The sequence below is a fragment of the Panthera pardus genome, unplaced genomic scaffold, assembly GCF_024362965.1.
Source record: "Panthera pardus isolate Hobbes unplaced genomic scaffold, ASM2436296v1 HiC_scaffold_10, whole genome shotgun sequence".
Lineage (NCBI taxonomy): Eukaryota > Metazoa > Chordata > Mammalia > Carnivora > Felidae > Panthera > Panthera pardus.
In genome coordinates, this window is record NW_026526655.1 from 13,679,160 (window position 1) to 13,702,936 (window position 23,777).

At 41.8% G+C, this 23,777-nt stretch overlaps 1 protein-coding gene across 10 annotated transcripts in view; it reads left to right on the plus strand.

The window, feature by feature from the left end:
* DOCK10 (dedicator of cytokinesis 10) overlaps positions 1-23,777 on the plus strand; it is a 266,202-nt gene that overhangs the window by 200,293 nt on the left and 42,132 nt on the right. For all 10 annotated transcript variants that reach the window (XM_053904308.1, XM_053904300.1, XM_053904301.1 and 7 more), the window contains exons 26-30: positions 2,998-3,111; positions 6,713-6,784; positions 12,857-13,003; positions 19,543-19,626; positions 22,030-22,126. In XM_053904308.1, coding sequence (XP_053760283.1) covers positions 2,998-3,111; positions 6,713-6,784; positions 12,857-13,003; positions 19,543-19,626; positions 22,030-22,126 — 514 coding nt within the window. The remainder of the gene's footprint in view (positions 1-2,997; positions 3,112-6,712; positions 6,785-12,856; positions 13,004-19,542; positions 19,627-22,029; positions 22,127-23,777) is intronic.

Genomic DNA, 23,777 nt, shown 5'->3' on the forward strand with positions numbered 1-23,777 from the left:
CTCTTTTTATTGTTTTCTCAGGCATTATTTCATTTTCCCAGTTACTGTATATTTGTACCTGCTTCTGGTATGTTAAGTCCTTTATCCTCGGGCATGATCCACTAGCCCATTCCGTCATTGCGCACTGCTCCCTCCTTCGCCAAGTGTTCACTCGGACATGTTCATATTCTCATTTCCGTTGGCCTGTGACTTAATGCCAGTGAACTTGTGATGATGTTTGCACGTTAGAGTTCCTGCCTAAATGTCCTCTTCTTGAATGAAAAGAAAGCATCCATCCGGACATGAATAAGAGTGCCTCATATTGCTTTCTAATGCGTAAAGGAGCTAAATTTCTATTTTTTTTTAATGCATACGATTAAATCTTTTCGAGACACAGACCTTTTTTAATTAAAAGAATTTATTCCATTAATATATACAAATGGACATATACTTATATAATTTAGGTGTCTAGAAAGGTGACTAGAGAAGAATTGGGGGGAAGGGCGGTTGTGCTAGAAATGTGTAAAAGACAAAAACAAAACTTCCCGTGAGATTTCATTCTGGAGGGAACCCCTCTGTGATACCATCGGTGAGGAATTTGTTCATGGCGGTTTTAGATCTGCATATTTTCTACCTGCCAGAAATGTTACATAATCTCCCCAAATACCTAAGTATGAACTTGTTCCCTTCCTTACAATAGTCCATATGCCAAAAATAGCCACTTCACAGTTACTTCCCTATTGTATAATTTTGCCCAATAATATGTACATTTCAGTTGTGGAAAGCCAGTTCGACCTACAAATTCTTTTTTTAGTTTGTTCTCTGAGACAGAATCATAGGGTACTTTGAGCAGGTATTGATGAATTTACGTTCAACAGAATCATCTACAGGACTTTCACTCTCTCAGTGCTTACCCTGAGTTTTCCATTTCAATCTCCAGAGGGGCTAAGAAGAAAACAGTTCCCCAGTCCTTATTACACAAAGGCATCTCCATTTCAACACAAGTATTTGCCTTGTTCCAATGGGATCATTGAAAATTACATTAAGAACCCGTGATGGTGTGACTATTTTTGTGACAGCCAAGGCAAGTCCCTTATAAGTCAGCTCTCAGACTCATTCTGTGATGCTCTTGGAAAGCTTTATGGGAAGGCATCCTGATATGGTCTTTATTTTTGACCAGGATGTTTGAAATCTCCTGATGAGACCATTTGATTTTGTAATACAGGAGACTGCATACTTAGTTTGCTTTGAAGTGGTTAAAATTCAGGAATATACCTAAGTAGAATTCCAAGCTGATAACAATTCCTAAAGATATTTTATAAAATACTTTCACATATCTACAGCGAGCACACCCTAATAAATAGTATCAACAGTAATTTTACTCTAGAAAGAACACTAAACTAGCAAGTGGGAAATTAGATTCCAGTCGAGGTTAAATAGTTAACTAGAGCAATCAGCCTCTCTTGACCTCATTTTTACCCCTGTGAAGTGAGAAGGATGAACTAGATGAATATCCAGCTCTGTGATTCTGTTATTGGACTCCTGTTGCAGTACATGGTTGACTGTCTGACCTTGACCAAGGAGTCTCATTTTTTTTTTATCCTCGGTGGGAAAAAAGAATTTCTTAACATGCAGATAGATATTAAGCCCCATACCTAGGTGCATAATGAAAACTGATGGGCCGATGCCAATATATGCTTTCATATCTTTGAAAGATGTGCTATTCAATGGAACTTATGTATATTCAGAAGCAAACTAAACACCATTTCAAGTTCAGTGGTGCTAAATGCTGCTAATTCACCCCATCTACAATATCCAAAATGCACACACATGCACCATGTCTTTTTCAAAGATGGGTGTCTAAAGCCAATCTAATTAAATGCCATGGGTTATGGCAATTCATGGCACTGACATGTTCCAGCCAAAATCTTAAAATAAGAATATCCCAGGGCTAGTTGTAATGCTGTTGAGGCCAAATAACAGGGCCTAGGACCAGGTAGTTGGGAGTGATATTACCCTCACATGAGTGGTAATTCATGAGGGAAAAAAAATCATACTACTCTGGATTTTAGCTAGTTCCATGCATCTCTTAGCTTTGTCTTTCTCCTCTGGAATGAGCTCGGAGAAGTCAGCCTCCATCAGGGCCACTTAGGTGACAATGAGCTGCGAAGTTCAAAGAAATAATGATAGATCCAAATGTGAATGTTCCTTTGCTTTGAGTTTCTTGCCTGCCTCCACTCTTGACGATAGCGAAGGCTGAGTGGTGAATATTATGAAGAAATGACCTTCCTTGAGGCTAACCCTGCTCATGAGTAAAATGTTCCAATTCAGTGATGAGCATTTTATATTTAAAATATGTGCATAAATTGGTACTGATACCCTTAAAATATATGAAGGGATCCTGAAAACTAAAAACCATCTCATGCGCTCAGAAGTGCATACCAAAACCAGTCTTTTGAGAGAAAAAAAGTAAGCAACATTTGTTATCCTACTGATGGCCGATGTTCATGAACCCTTTGATAGCTGTGTCTGAGCATGACATGATAGAACCTGGGCGTGTGGGGAGCTCACGTACTGGCCTCTGGAAGGCACCTGCTTCCCCACTTGGCTATTTGAGTGGGTGCTCTACCCTTTCAGGATGAAGAAATGCTACCATGCCACCTGTTACCAGTGGAAGGAAGGAGAAGGGGAAATGTGTCCTAAGTAGGTGGGTCAAAGCCCTCCGTGTTTCCTTGAACCTGCTAAATTGCTCTCTGAATCTTTCTTTTGATTTCTACACAAAGAGTTTCAAGGAGAGCTTAGGTGAGCCAAGCCCTACCTGTGCAAAGCCCTAAATAGGAACCGTTGTATACTCCTCTTATCATTGGGCCTTCATTTATTTCATGACAAAATCTGGCATGAGCAGATAATTTTGAGATATGAGTTATTCGTGTAACATAACTGTGGAAACTCTGGTTTTCTGTTTTGTTTTGTTTTTTTTAAGTCTTTAACTTTTTTCCCTTTTTGGATTTTCTTCAGTTCGTGTTCAAGACCAGGGCATGCAAGGAGAGAACTATACATGAGGAGCTGGCTAAAAATGTGACTGGTCTTTTGAAATCCAATGACACCCCAACAGTAAAGCATGTCCTCAAGGTAAAGAATTTAAATGAAATTCAAGTTAACATTTAACAATAAATGTTGTCAAGTTTCACTGTTAGCACAAGGGCTGGCTTGCTCCCACTCCCGGAAGGTGATGGGACTCATCGATTTTCATAGGTCATTTCTCTTACAGTTTCTAGCATAAACGCCATATTGAAACTGCCCCATATAAAAACATTAAGCACAAGAGATCTGTGTCAAAAGAACAGAGCTAGAATAGGCCCAAGTTAAGTCCTTTGGCCTAAAGACAAAAACGAATGACCGTTAATAATCTGAAACACTCAAAAATGCTAACTGTAGCAAAAATAAAGTTTGTTGGGTTTTTAGAGATAGTAAGAGGAAATGTACCAACAGAAGGGTTAATGCTGTACTAATGAATACACTGACAACAGACGGGAAGCGGACAGAGCAACCACTGTTTGACCCGAGAATGTTGAAAAACACATGCATTCGTGGTACATAAAGAAGAGATGGCGTGGGGCGCCTGGGTGGCTCAGTCAGTTGAACACCCAACTCTTGGTTTTGGCTCAGGTCGTCATCTCGCAGTTCGTGAGTTTAAGTCCTGCTGGCAGTTCAGAGCCTGCTTAGGATTCTCTCTCTCTCCCTCTCTCTGTGCCCCTCCCCTGCTCATGTTGTCTCTCTCTCTGTATCAAAATAAATAAACTTTTTAAAAAAAAGCAAAAAGAAAAGATGGCGAGAAGCTTATAAAGAGATAACTCTACATTATTATCGAAGCATGGATTTAGTCCCCAGCTAAATTAATTATCTATCATGGCTTGACAGATGGATGATTGATCAGCAAGTAGCTGGAAAGAGAAGGTGGGATCAATAAACCTCAACATGAGTTCCCTAAACTCAAATTATTCTAGGCCAAGCAGTTTGTTTAAATTAGTCTTATGAGTATATTCATTCTGTTTATGCAACAAAACTGCTCTGAGTGCCCCACCCCCACAGGACAGGCACCAGCCTTAGCATTCGGCAGACATCAGAGGATAGAATAAAGACCTCTGCCCTTGGGAAGCTTGCATTCTGCTGGGGGATGAAAATGAGCAACTACAGACATCAGAACCAAAATAATTAAATTGTGTGTTAGAAGGTGAGAAGTGGTATGGGGGGAAAAAAAATATCCAGCAGGTAAGGGGAATCGGGAACGCTGCGGGTACAGAGTGAGGTTGGCAGTTTAAATAGAATGGTGAGGATAGAACTCATGGAGAAGGTATACTTGAGCAAAACGTGCAAAGGAAGTTGGGGAACTGGCCACGTGGGTGCTTGGAGAACAGTAAAGGTAGAGGGGACTCATGTATAAAATCGCAAGGCAGCAGCCTGCCTGGTGTGCCAGAAGGATGGCCGAGAGGCCAGTGTGGCTGGAGCCAAGTCAGCGAAGAAGAAAGGAGGAGGGTGGGAGTGGGGAACAGTGGTTGGCAGGTAGCCTAAGGCCTTGCGGGCTCCTGCGAGGGCTTTGGCTTCCACTCGGCAAATTTGAGAGCCCTTAGAGGGTTTTGAGCAGGGGAGTGATGCAAGCTGACCTGAGTTTAAAGGGGCACCCTGATGGCTGTGTAAAGAGAGAATCCACTCTAGCAGGGGTGGAGTGACGATGGTATCGGGGGGTACTTGCGGTGGGGGGGGGGGGGGGGGGGGAGAGGTGCCTGCCAGAGAAGGAGGGTTCTGTAGGGAGAGTCCGCGCTCAGTTAAAAGACAAGGTCAAGGGAATGTTCGGAGAAATTACGTCTTCAGGAGATTTTGGTGGTGTTGGGCCATGCCTTCCAGAAGGTGTGTCGGGAGATAAGAAGCAGTGGGATGTAAGAATGCAAAAAGGAATATGTGGTACCTACAGAGAATAGAGGGCAAGAAGGCGAGACTTCTGTTATCAGACAGAAACTGAGACCAAAGGCCTAATTCCATTAGTCCTGGTAGCCTCTAGGTAAACAGCAGAAGCAGACGAGACTGCTAAGGGGTAGAGCTTGATAGGCCTCAGCTGCCTTAAGAGGCAAATGTAGGGACACTTGGCATATCGTTAAAAAGATCATTTTGGACACGATGGGGAAAGGGAATGTTAACAGTGTGCCTTGTATTGTTATTTCTGACAATATGAATTCCATTTCCAATATCCAGTTTACTAAGAAACGACCCCTTCGTAAATCGAGAGCCGTCTTGTTCGAACACAGACCTCCTTTGTCCCTCATCTCAGTCAGATGTCTAGAGTCAGGACCGTGGTGGACTCAGAAGCTCTTAGCAATGTTGTGTGTACCAGCCTAAAGTGGATCTAATTCACATGCCCCTCGATGGTAGACCAGAGAAGTAAATTGGGGTTGTGTATGTGATGGACTTCCAGCTAAATGAGTCAACATAGATGGACCTCAGGACAGGATTTCTTGAATGAAAAAAGCAATCATCGACAATACGCACCGGATGATTCCGTTTATATGGAGCTCAGCGGCAGGCAAAAACTAAATTGTGCTTCAGTATATACTGTTGGTAGCCAAACTTTGAAGTAAAGCAAGGGAATAATTAGCACAGAATTCAAAATTGTTATCAGTGGTGGATAAAATGGAAGGGGAAAAGGACCAGGGAGGTATAGTCTTTAAACTGTACATATACAACATACACTTTTTGTATCTGGGGTAAGTATGACCCTTAGACCTGAAAAAGGGGGACCTTCATCCTAGGACATGTTTTGGTCTTCTCCAGCTGCACCCCTCCCCAGAGGAAGAGGTGGGAGAGGAGCTAAGAGAAATGCCCACTGGGAGCCCCTACCTCCCCTTCTGGACCAAAAGGATTCCCAGGAGCCTCCCACCTTAAGGGCTTATCAGCTTAATCTTAGGCCCGCTGAGGGCCTCTTTCCTAAGTCCAGCCTTCAGAGGGGAGATCTTGATGCCTGAGGGAAACTGTAGACCTACGAAGGGAGCAGTTTGAAGTGGGAGAGAGTTCGTGGACAGCAGTCTCTTATGCAGGCTTGACAGTCCCATGTGGGCAGGTGGTCCGTCCAGGTACGGGACAGAACCTTGGGCAAGAAGAGGGGTTAGGCCAAGGACCTGCTCTGTCTGTGCCCCCACGTTCTGGCCCAGCGCTCCAAGTTGACGTGAAGTTCTATTTGACATGAAGTTAGGGGAATCAGACACGCTTAATTTAACACTTTGCTAGCTTGACTTCAAACTTTTAGATGTTTAGCCATGTGGCTTTCATCTTTACTTTTGCCTCTGGCCCTGAAAATGCTAAGGAGAGGCCCACGTTGATATATTTTAATACAAAAAGTTTTGTTTAGTTTTGTGTAACTGAAACAAATAGAACACTCCATGCATAAATATTTCATGAGATTGCTGTCTAATCAGCCGCATCGAGTAAACCAGTATCTTGTTTTAGTTTCATTCTTTAAGATGATTAAGCTGCTGAAATGTCTGACATTTACTGTCACCACTGGAATTCTGATAAAGATCGTCCTAACCTAATGGAGATATTTTATTTTTCTGGTTCATTTCGTTTCAAAGAATACATTTGAAAATAAAGACTTTGCAATATTACATGTTTTAAAGGACAAAAGCATTGTTATTTTACTATCACGTAATACATTTCTTGCTGTCTTTTCTTTCCCTAACAGCATTCTTGGTTCTTCTTTGCAATTATCCTCAAATCAATGGCACAGCACTTGATTGACACAAATAAAATTCAGGTAAGAACATACGTAATGCAACACAGTCCAACAATTGTGCTGATGAATACGCCCTCGTTAGTTCCATTTTTATTTGCTTTGTGAACCTTAGCGATCTGTGTCCGTTGCTTTTTAAGTGGGGGAAACGATTGTGTGCGTCAGTACAGGTCCTTCAGAAGCAGATGCCAGGACAGAATTAGAGGTGCAAAAGGATAGGAAGGAAGACCAAGACCAGGAAGATCTGACACCTGTGGAAGGAGCTGGAGAAGGAAGGAAAGAGGGTTGGCCAGAAAGAGTTCGGCAGTGAGAAGTTTTTAGCTGGGCCAACGGGCATTCTGAGGGCAGAGAATGTTCATTAGAAGAGTCCTGCGTGGGGCAGATGGTCTGCTTGTGGTATCTCTGCAAGCTCAGTTATGAACTTGGAGAGCCTTGGGAGACCATGGGCTTGGCACGAGCGCTTGGCGTTCTTCCCGGTAGATTTTGTCTCGAAAGAACATCTGAGCTGTGCTCATCCATGGCTGCCATAGTCCATGGCTTGTATCATGCATAGCACATGCTCCTGAATCTGCCCTTCTGCAGTTCCCATGGGCCTCGCTTCCTGAAAGGAAGTTTACAAGAGGGAGGCTGGTGGGATCACCGGAAGCTCCTGTTGTGGCAGTATGTCTCAGGGCGCCACATGATTCTCATCATCTCCATCCTCTCCGTGTCCATCTTTGATTCCCCTCACCCTCAGCCAGCAGCTCTGAAGGTCTTGGTGGCTTATCTGTGGTGTGACCCCAGCCCTCATTCAGACTGGTCCAGAGCGGTCTCAGCCTCTGGTCATCATACTCTACACAGATCATTCATAGTTATAATTGGGTACGAGGACCAAGAAGCACTCAAGTGGATTGATCTCCTGAGTTCCACACAGATTTCTCTGTACTCTCACAGTAGGTAAACCACCACCACCCCCCCCCCCGCCACCAAGAGAATAAATCAGAATATTGCTTGGGGTGGAGCTGGCGGTGAATAGTGATATTGTCTTTGTTCACACTCTTGGTCAGGAAGGGGCAGTGTTGGGGGTTTCCACTTGGCCTTTTACCACGGGCCAAGCATCCAGTGTGAGGTCAGTCCAAATGCCAGTTATGTCAATACCAATTATACATTTGCACCAGGTAAATGTATAAATGACTGTCAGGTAGATCTTTGAAACCAGTGGATCCACATTAGCAGAATTTTAGCCTGGACCCTTTTATTGATTCCTTTTAAGTTCCCACTGTAACAGGGTGGGCGTGATGATTCTCTTGGCCTTCAGATACCAATATCAGCTCAGATCTTGTATTAAATAGTGCTTGAAATACATGAGTGTTCCCCTCCCCCTAGTGCAGTCACCTGAGTCCAAGGCTGTGGAGCCCTTTGTAGAAGGGCTGATAGAATCATTAAAGTATATGCTTAACTGCAGTATTGCAGGGGGCTTTTTGTAGAGACCCTGTCTCCCCTTCGATCAGCGTGTACCAGATCTGAAAATTGACTCAGGTCTAGAGGCAGAGAAAGGAATCGCAAATATTTTTTGGAGCAAACATCGTCATCCTCTGAGATGAGAAGCTGCCTTTTTTGGTAGATTAAGTATTGCCATCGTTGGTTACTGTTTTTCCCAGAGGGACTCCAATATTTTTAACTAGCTCTACAACTATCTGAGGGTCAAGCCCCCTTGGCTGCTCTCCAGCCTTCCTATCTGTTACCGTAATTGCAGCCTTCTGGCTCCTGGAGGTTAAGTACAATCTCCTGGCCTCTGTTATTTGGGTGACCATCATCGCCATGACTGTTAGTGAGCCAACACTGTGACTGCCTGTCTCATCTGCAGACGGGAGACCACTGAACTTCTTAGAGATGTCAGTCCCACCTTTTTGATGGCTTTGGTGTGAATGATGTGACTTGCGGACGTTCCTGTAGAACTTGATCCTCCAGTGGATCTTCTGGTCTCTATCTGTCCACTCTTACGTATCCATTTTCCTCTGTCTCTTTATTCTTTCTTCTATCATCTGCCAGGACACCTCAAGTATTCTCATTTTCACGCTGCTTAGAATGTGCCGTCACCAGGATGCTAAGAGCCATCCTAACAATGAGTGGTCCACCCAAAGGTATCATTTCACTCAAGTCCTGATAAAATGTCAATGAATTTTAACTTATTCACTCTTCTTTCTGGCCCCCTTGGGGACCAGAGGAACTCCCGTGGTTCCTGCTTGGTACATGCCAACTAACTCTTCCAGCTTCTTAGGGTATACTCTCTTTCATACCTTATTAGGCCCAGCAAGTTCATAGCTGGGTTACGCTAGGACAGTTCACCTGGGAGAAATGCAATCTCTAAATAGGGGGAAGTAGGGCACTTGTACCAAGGCTGAGGGTTTAGGAAAGTGTGCGTAGCCACCCGTCCTTGGGCCGTCCACCCAGATCCATGCTTCCAGACTCCAGGTCTCTCCAACCATGGCTTGACCTAAGCATAGCAGATCTGCCTTGGCTGGACACTTAATCGTCTCCAGAGCTCCCTAATTTACCTCTTAGATCATCTACTTGGTTTTCAGCTGTGTCTGCTCTCCCTCTTCCAGTGATGAAAACCTCCTGTCTGGAAGGAAGAGAAAATCTAATGTAAAGATAAGAATTATTCATATGTCTCTGTTACTGAGCTGTGTTGGGAGTTAGGAAACCTCACCACTCCAGTCCTTGCCCCATCACTAACAGGGTAGATGATAAAAAAGACACTTAGCATCTCAGAACATATTTTCTCACCTGTGAGAAGAACGGATTAGACTAAAACCCTTTCATTCCTATCAGTATTTATCTGCTCAGATAGGTCACAGATGCCCTTATGAACAGTTAAAAATAAAGGAACTCATCATGGACGATGCCCTCGTGTCTAACTGTTTATCTTCACTGATTCAGGTTTCTTTTTCATTGTCACCTTCAGGCGCTACCCCAGCCTCCAGTTTCCTCTCAAGGGCCCATCACCTTCAAGTTCTCTTTTTTTTTTTTAATTTTTTTTTAACGTTTATTTATTTTTGAGAGACACAGAGAGACAGAGCATGAGCAGGGGAGGGACACAGACACACACACACACACACACACACACACACACACACACACACACACAGGATCTGAAGCAGGCTCCAGCCTCTGAGCTGTGAGCCCGGCATGAGGCCCGAACTCATGAGCTGTGAGATCATGATCTGAGCTGAAGTCGGATCTTTAACCAGCTGAGCCACCCAGGCGCCCTGCATCACCTTTGAGTTTTCTAACCATCTCCATTCATCACAGACCTGATACCATCATTTCATTCAAAAGCATCCACAATGCACACCTCTTACGCTTTTTGTGTTGTCTTTTCTTTCTTTCTTTTCTTTTTTTTTTTTTTAATTGTGAAATGAATGGCTTCCCCCACCATTAAGACAGTTTTTGTCATCACGGAGTGTGGGAGATTTGAGGAAGTCAGGAGAGGCATCTGGTTTGGTGCCCTGAGAGGCAGACAGCACCTCCACATGCGGTCTTGACAAAGGTGAGTTCCTGTTCACTAGGAACTTATGGATGCCTTCTCTGCACTGATCTCTAGTAGCAAGAGGTTCATGGTACTGGCTGACCTTTTGTTTCCCACCAGCCTCCTTTTCCTAAAAAATTGCCAAGAGCCTGAACTTCAGCCCGTGCATTCTATGCCTGCCCCTGGTGACATATGCCATACGATAGATAGCCCAGACTCTCCAATGTGTTCTGGCTCTTTGGCTTACGATCAGACTGTGCTATTCCTTTGCCTCTTTTCTCCCCCGATTCTGAGACAGAAATCCACAATTCCCAGTGCAGACACTCTCCCATTTCAATTGAGCCTTTGGGATATACTTCTAGAGAACAATTAAAAACACTACTCACGTATTTACCTGTCAGAACTTCTTTGGGTTAAGAGTGGGAGTAGGCCACAGGGAGTTAGAGAAGTAGACAAAAAGAGGGAAGAACCGAGGGAATATCAAAGCCCAAGGTGTTAGCACATGTGCTGTGAAGAAAATGTTGGTGCTGATGTATATAATGCATCTTAGAGGATTAACAAAAGGAAAAGAGGAAATCTACAGATGTGCTTTGATCATTTAAAAAGAATGTTGTTTTCATGTAGGTGAATTGTTTACTTTATTTCCCAAGGTATATGGAGCAGAATGAAAAACTCCCCATGTGATTAAATAATTTACGTTTATTTGTTGTTAATGTAATTTGATTTCCACAGTAAGCGTTAAATATACATAGAGGGTCACCATACTATCCCAAAATATCTATATAGCCATGTCCTGGTAAATGGATTTAAAAATAATCCAGTGCACATAAGCACTTAAGAACTTGGTCTTAGAAAGAAAGAAAAGAAGAAAGGAAGAGGGAGGGAAGGAGGGAGGGAGGAGGAAGGAAGGAAGGAAGGAAGGAAGGAAGGAAGGAAGGAAGGAAGGAAGGGAGGGTAGGAGGGAGGAAGGAAGGAAGGAAGGAAGGAAGGAAGGAAGGAAGGAAGGAAAGAAGGAGGGAGGGAGGAGGAAGGAAAAGCCAGTTGAACCTCTTGTTTGTTCCATGTGATTCCTATAACTTCATCCTCCTTGGTTTTTAATCTCGTCACATGGAAGGCTGGGTGCTGAGAATTTTAGAAGTATATAGAGTTCAGTCTAACTCTAAATTTTGTGTTTCTATCTATGGTGAAAATGTGAGGCTAATTTTAAAGTCAACTTATAAAGATGAATCAATCTTGCCTGTCTTGTGCGAAGGGCTATGTGAATTCATGAAGTACGGCTAGATGGGAAAACTTAGCTGCCCGAAACTTTCCCCTTCTGTGTGGGAGGTCCAACAGGAGCAGAAGATTCCTGGACCGGAGGAGAGTCATTAGGAACCCACAGAGTTTAGGTCAATGAATGTTATCTAATCTCAGAACCAAGTCATTTTGTGTCTGGTGGCAAGTCTCTTAACTGGGAGGTCCCACTGGCACCTGCTGTGGCATATCCTGGGACCGTGACCTTAGGATGAGCTTGTACAAACTTGAAGCTACGAGATGAATAAAGGTGGAGAGGCTGATGTAAAACCTGGTGATTACAGCTAATAACAGTGTGTTGTATGATTGAAATTTGCTCACAGAGTAAAACTTAAATGTTCTTACAAAAAAATAATAAAGATGTGAGGTGATGGATATGTTAACTATATGGAAGGAATCTTTCACGATATATATGTGGTATATGTGTATCAAAGCACCAGTGTGCACTTTAAACATCTTACAGTTTTCTATGTCAGTTACACGTCAATAACGCTGAAATATATTTTCAGAAAAGACTAGCTGGGACTTTACTAGAGGACATTTCAAACCAGTATCTGCACTCATTCAGTTACTCATTCATTGATCTCTTATAGTTGTTTATTGGGGGATACCTCATCTTAAAAAATCAAAATAATTGATTTTTGAATTAAATAGAAAACTACGTGTTAATGGAAATCTAGACTAGTATTTATTATAGTTATATTCTAACAGGGAAGGGGGGGGAATTAAGATGTGAGAGGTCATAGAACATGTTACATTTCTACACTGTTTGAATAGTTTGCTATTAATAGATAATTTACTTTTTAATGAAAAAGTGAGGACCACCTGAGTGGTGCAGTGGGTTAACTGTCCAACTCTTGATCTCGGCTCGGGTCATGATCTCACAATTTTTGAGTTCAAGCCCCATGTCAGGCTCTGCACTGATGTTGCAGAGCCTGCTTGGGATTCTGTCTCTCCTTCTCGCTGACCCTCCCCTGCTTGTGTTCTCTCTCTCTCTCTCTCTCTCTCTTTCTCTGTCTGTCTCTCTCTCTCTTTCAAAATAAATAAACTTACGAAAAAATTTTTTAAAAAGTGAAAAACATCATTGGCCAAGATAGAAGGGAGCGTTAAGGGAAAATGATGGAAATTATAATCTTGAAATTAAAAGGTTTCTATTTTGTAATTGCTTTCAAGTTTTCAAAAGGACTTTTTGTTTCATATATACAAAATGAAGGAAGTCTTTCAGTTTCTTTTTTTCCAGGCTTAGGATTCCACATGCCACATTATAAAGAAATGATCCATTCTTTCCCCAGCTTTCTCGGACTCAAAGATTTCCTGAATCTTACCAGAATGAATTGGACAATCTTGTAATGGTCCTATGCGATCACGTGATTTGGAAGTACAAAGATGCACTTGAAGAAACAAGAAGGGCAAATCAAAGCGTTGCCAGATTTCTTAAGGTACAGTTAAAAAAGTTCACAGTCCCATACAAGCCTTCATGATAGTGAATGCAAGATATTCTAAGTGTTAATCAACTCACATCTCCATTTATGGTAAAAGAATCAAAACTTAGCACTATTAGATGAATACTTTTATCTCTACATCTTACTTTTTAATATTTTGTTTCGATTTGGGGTGCCTGGGTGGCTCAGTCGTTTGAACATCCGATTCTTGATTTCAGCTCAGGTCATGATCCCAGGATTGTGGGATCGAGCCCCACATTGGGCTCCACACTGAGCCTGAAGCCTGCTTGGGATTCTGTCTCTCTCTCTCTCTCACTCTCTCTCTCTCTCTCTTCCTCCTCCCCAGCTCATACACTGTTTCCCTCTCTCTCTCTCAAAGTAAAAAAAAATAATAATAATATTTTTTTCCAATTTAGAGTCACAGAAGAAACACCAAGCTTCAATAAAAGTATCCATTTGAGTATTGTCAAATCATAGTATTTCTAAATATTTTTTAAGTGAGATTTTTAAAGGAAAAGCTGCAATGTGGCAATATTTTCTTGGGCATTTCTGCCCTTGGAGTAATGTTCTGGATTGCCTGTAGCTCTACTGATGATGTCAAATAGCCGCTTTGGGAACTTAGGGTAATTTGGCATTTTTATTATATTACCTCCAGGCTCTTTTATACATGATGAAAATATTATGCACCAATCGCATTTTAAAAATGATCAATTTAAATATTGAGAAGCTACTTTCTAACCTCAGTATATATATACAGATATATATAGTACTAAAGTTATATTTCTTTGGGTTACAGATTGAATTGAGAAGGCAAAAATGCTAGTCAAGAAAAAAAAACAAAGCTAATGTAGAAGGATGGTATATCATTTAACAAATAATACATTCAACTAGAAACATAATGTTTTTCTTCTATTCCTTCTTTTGCCCTACTATTGACTATTATATCCTTGATGAAGCCACTTTTCTTGTATCTTTATGATACAAGAACATACTGCATAAGTGTGAGAATTTATAAATAAATACTAACAATATAAAGCTAAGAGGCCATAAAATTTTTCCAAATCATCTTTGGTGAATTTTAATCCAGTAAAATCTGTTCTTAATGTATTAAACATCATTTCAAACTATACACTGTAGTTGGTCTCATCTCACATTCACTGTTTTCTCCAATATTTTGCTTCTTATTTTTGCTTTTTACTTGCTTTCAGAAAAAAAAAAAAAAGGCATGGTCAAGATTAGGGATGAAGAGGGTCGAGAAAAAATTACTATAGTTTTATACCACATTTTAAGATGTACAGGAATAAAGTTTATTACTATGCTAGTAGGTTATTTGAAGTGCTTGGTAGAAGAGGAAATTTGGAAAAAATGATAAATTGTCCAATTTGTAAGCAAATTGTGTTGAAGAAACATCTGTAATATTCTTCCCTAAATTGCAAAGAATGATGGCTAAGGGAGTCTTTTAAAAGGGGAAAGACCCTTTCTCTATCTTCCTTGGCTTAAATGCTGTGTGCTTGTTGGAATAAATATGTTTTCCTTGGAGCTTATGCATCCAAAAGTTGCCACTTGTACATAAACTAATGTCAAAACTGGGAGCAAGTAAAAAATGTCGAAGATTGAAAGGGACAGCATGGAGTAGAAGCTAACGGTGGTCCCAGTAGTTTTGTGAAATGTGTGGGCGAAAAGCATGGATTGGCAATAGATGAACAAATATGGTCTGTAAGATACATAGATTACATGGACTGCAAATCGAAAGCAATACCTAGGTGAAGTTTATAAGTGAAAAGAGTTGAATATGTTGTACATTGTAAAAGTCCATTCTGCAAGCATTGTTTTCAAATTGTAGTTTTATTTTTTGTTAATTTTTTTTTTTTTTTTTGAGACAGAGAGAGAGAGAGAGAATGTGTGTGTGCATGCGGGAGCGGGGCAGGGGCAGACAGAGGGAGAGGAACAGAAGATACTGTCTGCACCGAGCCTGGCGTGGGGCTCGAACTCATGAACCGTGACATCATGACCTGAACCAGAGTCAGCCGCTCAACCGACTGAGCCCTCCAGGTGCCCCTCAAGTTTTAGTTTTAATGGCATTTCCTTGACACAGAAAACTTTTTTTTTAACTTTTTGTGAAGATTATCAGATGAAATCTTTTGAACTAGGAGAGAAGAAGGGAAAAGGAGACAGAATGATTTTTTGAATGTAAAATTTAATGTAGTCATTTGGCACAATGCCTATGAACTGATGAACGTTGAGCTTTCAGCTTCTCCACTCCCGCTGTTGGCATTATAAATCTCATGTAGGGGCCCCTGGGTGGCTCGGTTGGTAGAGGGTCCGACTCGATTTCAGCTCAGGTCAGGACCTCACGGCAGGTTGTGAGCCTGCAGCCTGTTTGGCACTCTCTCTCTCCCTCTCTCTCCGCCCCTACTCCACGTGCTTGCACGCCCATGTGCAAACACGCTCTCTCTCAAAACAAATAAATCAACATTTTTTTCTTAATCTCTTATATTCCCGGAAATCTGATAAGAGTGATCTGCTCACTTCGGGCTTCAAGTGACTTCTGCTTCTTTTGGTTATTAAATTTTACAGCGGCGATCAAATACTGCGGATTAGTTGGCATTGGAATTTCACAATTGAAAAATAATTGTAACACCGTAGCTGTGTCAAAATTGTTTTCCAAGAATGGAGAGAGCAGTATGTCTGGTGTGGGCATATAAAAATGTCCTAGGTGAGGGGCACCTGGGTGGCTCAGTCAGTTAAGCGTCTGACTTCGGCTCAGGTCATGGTGTCACGGTCTGTGGGTCCGAGCCCCTCGTCGGGCTCTGTGCTGACAGCCTGGGGCCCAGAGCCTGCTTCAGATTCTGTGTCCCCCTCTCTCTCTCTCTGCCCCTCCCCTGCTTGTGCGCTCACTCTCTCTCTCTCTCAAAAATAAATAAACGTTAAAAGAAAATTAAAATAAACACATAAATAAATACATAAATAAACATTTTTTTAAAAATGTCCTAGGGGACAGTGTGCCTTCCTCCATGATATATCATATCATGGGAAAGTAAGATTTTTGCAACAACTAAGCCAAGACCTGTACATTCTCTGGGTATTCCGTCCTGAAAGTAGATGGGTTGCAAATGGGTCCGTGGATACCTGTGTAGCTTTTGTAATTTTTCTTTTTACTGCCAATCTGGGTCACAACTCCACCGTACCCGAGCGAACCCATCTAAGTACTCTTCTGATGCAGGCCTGGTACCAAGGAGAGAGCAAGGGAAAGTTCCTTGTAATTTGTATTTTCCTGCTCAGACAGCCGTGCCTCTTTACCCACGTGGCTGCCTAATGGCTTTATTTCAGCCAGCTTTGGAAATCATCTAATATAGGAGCCCGTTTTAGTTTGGTAGCAAAATACATTTAAAGAAACATCTGTGAGGGGCGCCTGGGTGGCTCAGTCGGTTGAGCGTCCGACTCCGGCTCAGGTCACGATCTCACAGTTCGTGGGTTCGAGTCCTGCATCGGGCTCTGTGCTGACAGCTCAGAGCCTGGAGCCTGCTTCGGATTCTGTGTCTCCGTCTCTCTGCCCCTCCCCTGCTCATGCTCTGTCTCTCAAAAAAGAAAATAAATGTTAAAAAAAATTTCTTTAAAGAAACATCTGTGATATTTCTCTGTAAACATCGACAGAAATGGGTAAGTGAGTCTCTGCAAAGGGGAAAGTCTTCATATTTACTCTATTTGACTTAAACGCTCTATGACTTTTTTTAAAAAATATAATTGATTGTCAGATTGGTTTCCATACAACACCCAGTGCTCATCCCAACAAGTGCCCTCCTCAAGGCCCATCACCCACTTTTCCATAGAGCTCATCTATGCAAAAGTTGCTGTCGGTCGTACCTAAGCTGCTGTCAAGCACAGGGGCAAAGGAAAGTATTCAAGATGAAAGAGGAAATAGCAGGACTAGTGGCTTGAAGAATATTAAAAAAAAAAAAAAAAAAAAGCAAGGACACTCCTCCGGTTTGTTTTGTGATTTAGGGCTTCATCCTCTTCACTGAGCAAATTATAGACTAAAATTGCCATTGTCCTCACAATCGGTGAAATAAAATATTGTTTTTATTAAAATCTGTGTTTGCACGTAGTTTAGAATATTTGGCTTTTAGTTTACTACACGAAACTGAGAAAATGTTGGTAGGTTATAAGTTCTCCAGATGTAGAACCTGCAAACTTTTTTTGTGAACAGCTAAATACTAAACATTTTTAGCAGGACGTACGGTCTCTGACACAGCTACTCAGCTTTGCTGCTGGAACACAATACAGCCCTAAACCATTCACCGTAGACGATAGGGAAGTGATTGAGTGGGGTTGTGTTCCAATAAAACTTTATTTATAGAAGCAGACAGTGAGCCAGTTTTGGCCCCCTGGGCTGTAGTTTGCCAAAGCCCGCTGCAAATTATTTTCTGTTGCTATAAAAGGTTACTATAAATTATTTTAAAACAGAAGCAGAGAAAGGCCCCTCTAGACCTCAGCAACGGGCAGAAGAGCCTCTGTACCTGGGGCGAAGCAGACGTTGGGGTGGACCAGACTCGGGAGACCCATGATAGGAGAGCTGCTTGATGAAGCCTGACCTCAGGAGGGCTCTCTGCAGGCAGAAGGCTGATGCGGATGATCTTGTTTCCTGGGAATGACCCCCTTTTTTCTCTCACTGCCCCTTGGAAAGCATGACAAACTTACCACATCGAAGGTCATTCTTCAAGCTCAGAAAACCCCAAACGCAGCCTTCTCCCCGCCTTCCCCATTCACTGGTCCTAGAGCCTGACCTCCTTCAAAAGCTATCAGGTCTGTTCCTCAGAATAACCACAGTAGCCCCTGGGAGGTGTCAATTGCCACGTTCAGTGACAGGACTCACCACCCTCTCCTCCATCGAGTCAAGGAGCCCTGGTGTCTTCCCCACTGACATGCCCAGGGTTCTTTTCACCTGCTTTTTTATTGAGATGTTTCTCAAGCCCACAGTTACACTGGATGGTCCTTTCTCCGTAACATGGGACCCAAACCCCTTTCCAACACAAAAAAGACAGCAAGAGGTCTTCTCCGGAGAAAGCTCCACATTTCTCTGGGTTTGCCACACCCGCAGGTACCCTGCGTGGTGCACAAGACACAAGAGCCCCTCTCTTCCTCCCCCCCTCCCCTCCTGCTTGACATCGTCTGAGCCTATGATTATGCTGCGTGTCTGCCTCTGGTCACTGCTCTACTGGCAGATGGTAGGACACGGGAGCCATTTCCTTTTTAGTGACTAGAGAGGAATTGAAAGAACTTAAATTCAGATTAAAAATGAAAAGATACACGAGGCAACATACTGACACAGTAATGAATGAGTAGGAACCTCAAAAATCACTACGAAAAAAAAAGAAGGAAAACAAAACAAAAATATAAACGACTTACCAATTGGTAGAACATTATTAGAGAAAACAGCTCTTGTTTATGCCCAGATGTATTTCAGTGGGAGACCTCCCGCTTGGTGTACTACCGATAACAGGATTTTATGTCCAGCCTTTTCTGAGAAAAGAGACTTGTTCGTAAAATTGGGAAGAGATCCACGATGTGCAGAACCGAGGCGAAGACCTTCCGCTGGGCTCTTGGGACAAGAACGAAGCCCTCCCCACTCAGTGGCGCAGCAGCTGAAAGGTTTTCGCATGTGGTAGGCGCTCTCACATGCATTTGGATGGACGGACTTGAACTCACGCGCACCGTGATGACCTCCACGTGGCAATCTGCATTAGCGCCTCCCCAAGACACGGCATCAGGAAACACCGTGTGTGCCTCCGACTTGACACCTGTGCACGGTTATTTGGCCGCTGTTGCTTGGTTACTGGTGACATGGCCATTGGTCTTTTGGAGAGAGCGTGCTGTTCCAACTTGGAATGTCCACCTGCCTCCTCCAGAACTACCTGCTGTTTAAGACCCTCCTTCTTACAGTTGAGAGAGTTTGACCACAGAGGAAGACATGGCAATCTCAGGGTCTCTTACCTTCACTCTTCAAAGTCAAGCTGCTTGCCTGAAAAGAAAGGTTTTCTTTCCTTCAACCTTCTGTTGAAGGAAGCCAGAAAGGTGAAAAGGCTTTCCTGACCCATCGCTGCCACCCCTATTCCATACCCAGTGCTGTACCGCAAAGGATCTGCCTTCACCCTACAAACCCCAGAGTCAGATTACTAAAACACGGTAACAAAATGGAACTAAATGATTAAAGAATAGACAAGTAAAAGCTAAAACCTTCTGTGTCGAAAGGAAAGGAAAGGGCTATGATATTTCACTGCAGAACTCTAAGTGCTGTTCAAATAAAATTGACAAATAAGGGTTTGTAACTTTCTGGTGTGCGCACTCTATCTAGTGTTTTAATTAGTTGCCGTACGTGGGTGAATGCCTAAATATGGTGTCGAGATTTTTTAAACATTTATTACACAATACATTTAGCTAAATATCATTTTACTGCAATATATTTATTCATCTTTTCTAAAATCTGTAACGATCTTTAAAGTAAAAATATCTGAATTTACAATTTTATATTTTTTTAGCGCTGTTTTACATTTATGGACCGGGGCTTTGTATTTAAGATGGTTAACAATTACATCAGCATGTTCTCCTCTGGTGATCTCAAGGTAAGAACCAAGTGCAGGCGGGATTGCTTTCTAAACCATTGCGTTATAAATAAATAAACTAGTCTCTGTGTCTGGCTGCCTAAAACCTTAGCCTGTGCATTCTCCACATCAAAAAATAATGTCTATCCCAGTGAGAGGCAGCCTTTTAAAACGGTTCATCTGAGTTAGGCTCCCAAGTCCTTTCTTAATGGGGAGGCTGTGGCATGTGGAGTGTGAACATGAATGTGTTATGTTTCACTCCTATTTCCGGTGGGTGGTGAAAGGAGGGATTCTTTTCAGCCACAGTTCTTACAGCTCAGTTTGCTTGACTGCCTTGGTTTTAGCACTGAACATCTCACTTTTCTGAAATTGTTCAGTCTGGGGCAAAATAGGACAGTTGACCCCCTCTTCCTAAATAGGGAGGATGTGTCGAGAAAGAGGCTGGAGAGCAGTGATTCTCCAAGTGTGGTTCCCAGACCAGTGAGCTGAGAACTGACTGTGACAGGTGGAGCCCGGAAACCTGTATTCCAATAAGGCTTTCAGGTGATTCTTAGGTACTCTCAAGTTTGAGAACCATTGAGCTACAGATGGGCATATGCTGGAGGAAAATAAGACTGGACATGGGTGAGATCATGAAAGCTGTACCAGTTAAGATTCTCTGGGTTGCAAGCAACAGAAACTTACGCCAGTTTGAGCAACGGGGGAGTATTAGAAGAGCAATGACATCAGTGCAAGAAAGAGATGGAAAGCTGGGCTTGAGAAAGAGCAGGGACTAGGGCACAAGAGTCATTGCAAAGGAGGAACCATGGGCCAAGCTCTGCTACTGCTTAAAAGATACATTGGGACCATTTTCTTTCTCTTAACACTCGGCTTAAGATTTACATTCCAGAGGGGAAGTGTGTGACCAGCCCGCTTTGGGTCACATGCCTGCCTCTTAAGGAAGAAAGAGGGGGCACCTGAGTTAATAGTTCCCCAGTAACCTTTGCCCATTAGGAAGAAGGAAAGTCCCCAAGGGGTAATTATCTTGGTACTGGAAAAGAATAACAAATCTAGAGAGGCCAAAAGTAAATAATGATCTTCTTATATCCTTTCATGCCACGCTTAGGAATCTGAATATTATTTTGAGGGCAGTGGAGATTTACTTTTGACTAGGGGAGTTACATGATTCTATGCCATTTGGGTTTTGAGAATCCAGTTTCCTCTGTAAATATTTTTTGAAAGAATATTCTTTGTTAGTGCCCCAATTATGCATGAAATTTGCAGAATATCCTTTTAGGTATAATTCAAGGAGACCTTAATTATGTACTCTTTTAGAGAGAAAACAGAACACACTCGTTGAAAAATAATTAACAGACAATTTAATTATGCTCCTGTTCACTTTGATGCAAAGGGTTAAGTCAAGCACTCTTCTCGTTTGAAACGACAGTATTTTAAATTATTAACCAAAATTGCCACAAAATAGAATTCTAAAACAATCTGAGCAAATGGAATATGTTTTATTTTGTTAGCTGGTATTAGTGAACACAACCCAACTGAGTCTTAAAAATTGATTACTTAGTCTGCATGTCAGTGAAAATTGAATATTTATGAATGTGCTAATTGTTCCTTCTTATGTGATTGTTTTCAACACATGTATAAAGCTGTCTTAGACCCTGTCTAAATCCATTTATTACTGTCCTAATCAAAATATCATTGAGAGGACAGGCCTGCTTGCAAGACAGGAAAAAGACGAATTTAAGTAACTCAGTCTGAGAACAAAGGGCCTGCGGAGTTAGTCTAGTCTTGGATCACATGCCCCATTGGCATCTTCAGCGCTGGATCCCAAGAGGTGATCACGGGGAACTGTCCTGGGAGCTGACTGTGGTTTTAGAGCTCTGTGCATGTGGTGACGTACAATTCCTTTCAGAATAAACACGTTCTGACAGAAGCCAAAAGAAGTGGAAAATGCACACTGCACGGGATTGGATCTCACAGCGGCTCAATATGGGTTACAAATGGGATCATTTCCTAAGGAGGCCTTGACCGATCTCCAAATTTAGGGAGTCCAGGGGCACCTGGCTGGCTCAATCTCTTAAGCATCCGACTTTGGCTCAGGTCATGATCTCACTGTTCGTGGGTTCGAGCCCTACATGGGGCTCTGTGCTGACAGCTCAGAACTTGGAGCCTGCTTTGGATTCTGTGTCTCCCTCTCTCTCTGCTCCTCCCTCATGGGCCATTAAACATTAAACATTAAAAAAAAAATCACATAAAGGGAGTCCTACTCTATTTACCACTTCAGGGGGACAAAAGCCTGTCAACAATTACCTGGTGGTCACACAAAATTAACTACATCTTCTTTTTAGATATAAGATTCAAGTGCAGATTTTTTTCTTAACCCTCTTGGTGTATAAATAATAATCATTCGGTTTGCTTTTTTTTTTTCAGACCTTATGCCAGTATAAATTTGATTTTCTTCAAGAAGTGTGTCAGCATGAGCACTTTATTCCTTTGTGTCTCCCCATAAGATCAGCAAACATTCCAGGTAATAACTCCCAGAATGTTCATCAGTTCCTGCAAAGTGAACACTCGTATAAGTTCGTTTGTGTGACCTTTGTGTGTTGTTGTTTTCCTGTTTCCTCGGTCTTGATCTCCCCTGAAGCTGTTACATGGGCATTAGACCCAGGTAATCAGGTGAAGACACCAAGAAGTTGGTGTCACGTGGTGAAGAATGTGGCTCCATATTTCTCAGTTTTTGTCTAGATCTCCTTTTCTATTAAAGAGAAAGCCAACAAAATTATAAAATCGGTGAACATGAATCAAAGAATTTTAACCTACAACAATACTTTGACTATACTGGCTCCAAAAGAGAACTCTCCTTTGATTTTGAAAGGCTCAAAATTAAGGGGGGAGAGAAGTTATACTTTGTGAGTACAAATTCACTTGAAGTTATCAATTAGTGTGTGCAATTGTGTTAAAATGCAATTCCTCAAAATGAGTTTTATGCAAAAAAAAAAAAAAAAACTTGTTGCCTTGAAAACGAGGAAGGAAGGAAGGAAGGAAAGAGGGAGGAAAGCGGGAAGGGGGCACCATTGTAAATACTTGGTAACTCTGGATTAGAAGGAGGTGGAGACAGTTGCTTCCCATTTCTATACTTACTATAGCATAAGTGGTCCACCGAAAATATTTTCATGTATAACTTTTATTAATGTATTGCATATATACCAATATGCATAGATACCAAGATGATCATCACACATCTAGCTCTCAGAAGACAATCAAATATCAGGATGCAAAGAAACCATTAAAATGATTTAAGAACTTAAAATACTCTGCTTCGATTTCACCCTGCATCAATATTGAATCATTATGTTGTACACCTGAAATCAATATAAAGTTATAGTCAATTGTACTTCAAGAATGGAAGGAGGAGAGGAAGGAGGGAGGGAAGGCAGAGAGGGAGGAAGGAAGGAAAGAAAGAAAAAAAGACCTTCCTTCTAAGCAGTGAGTAAATTATCCACAAGGAGCAGTTTTGATATTCATGGAAACCAGAAAAAAAGGCCTCCTTACATGTATTGTAGCTTATACTGTATGTATCACACAAAACTAATATTTTGGAGGGAAAATAAAATACATTATCAAGCCTGTAAATGTTTTGTCATTTCAATCTTAAATAAAAGCTATAACATTATCCCATTCTTTCCTAATTTATGAAATTTGGAAATTAAATTATAGGAGATTATATTAGGAGATTAAATTGTATTTAATCTAAATGCCTTCGTAGAAAAAGAGGTAGAAAGGTCATCTTGGACAATAACATTTTTCGCCTTTTGGTTTGTTTTGTATTCCTTTTTATTTTTTTTATAAACTAGGGCCAACTTATTATTGGGTTAGACAGGCTGGTTGAGATACTCAAGAAAAGCAAACCTATTGTACCCTTTTGATTCCAATTGTTTACTGTTGATCTGTAACTCAGGAAAAGGCCTCATAGTCTCCTTGTAGATGTGATATTATCAACCGTGAACATAAAAATACATGTTTCATTGCATGCGGATTTCTGGTAGAAAAATAAGTGTTCAAGTAAAAGGCCAGGAATGAAAATAACTCTGTTCATGACATTCCTTTATAAGGAAGCAACCAACCTATGGTATTTGTCTTCAAACATAAAGCTTTTTTGAGGAGACTCACTTATGTTT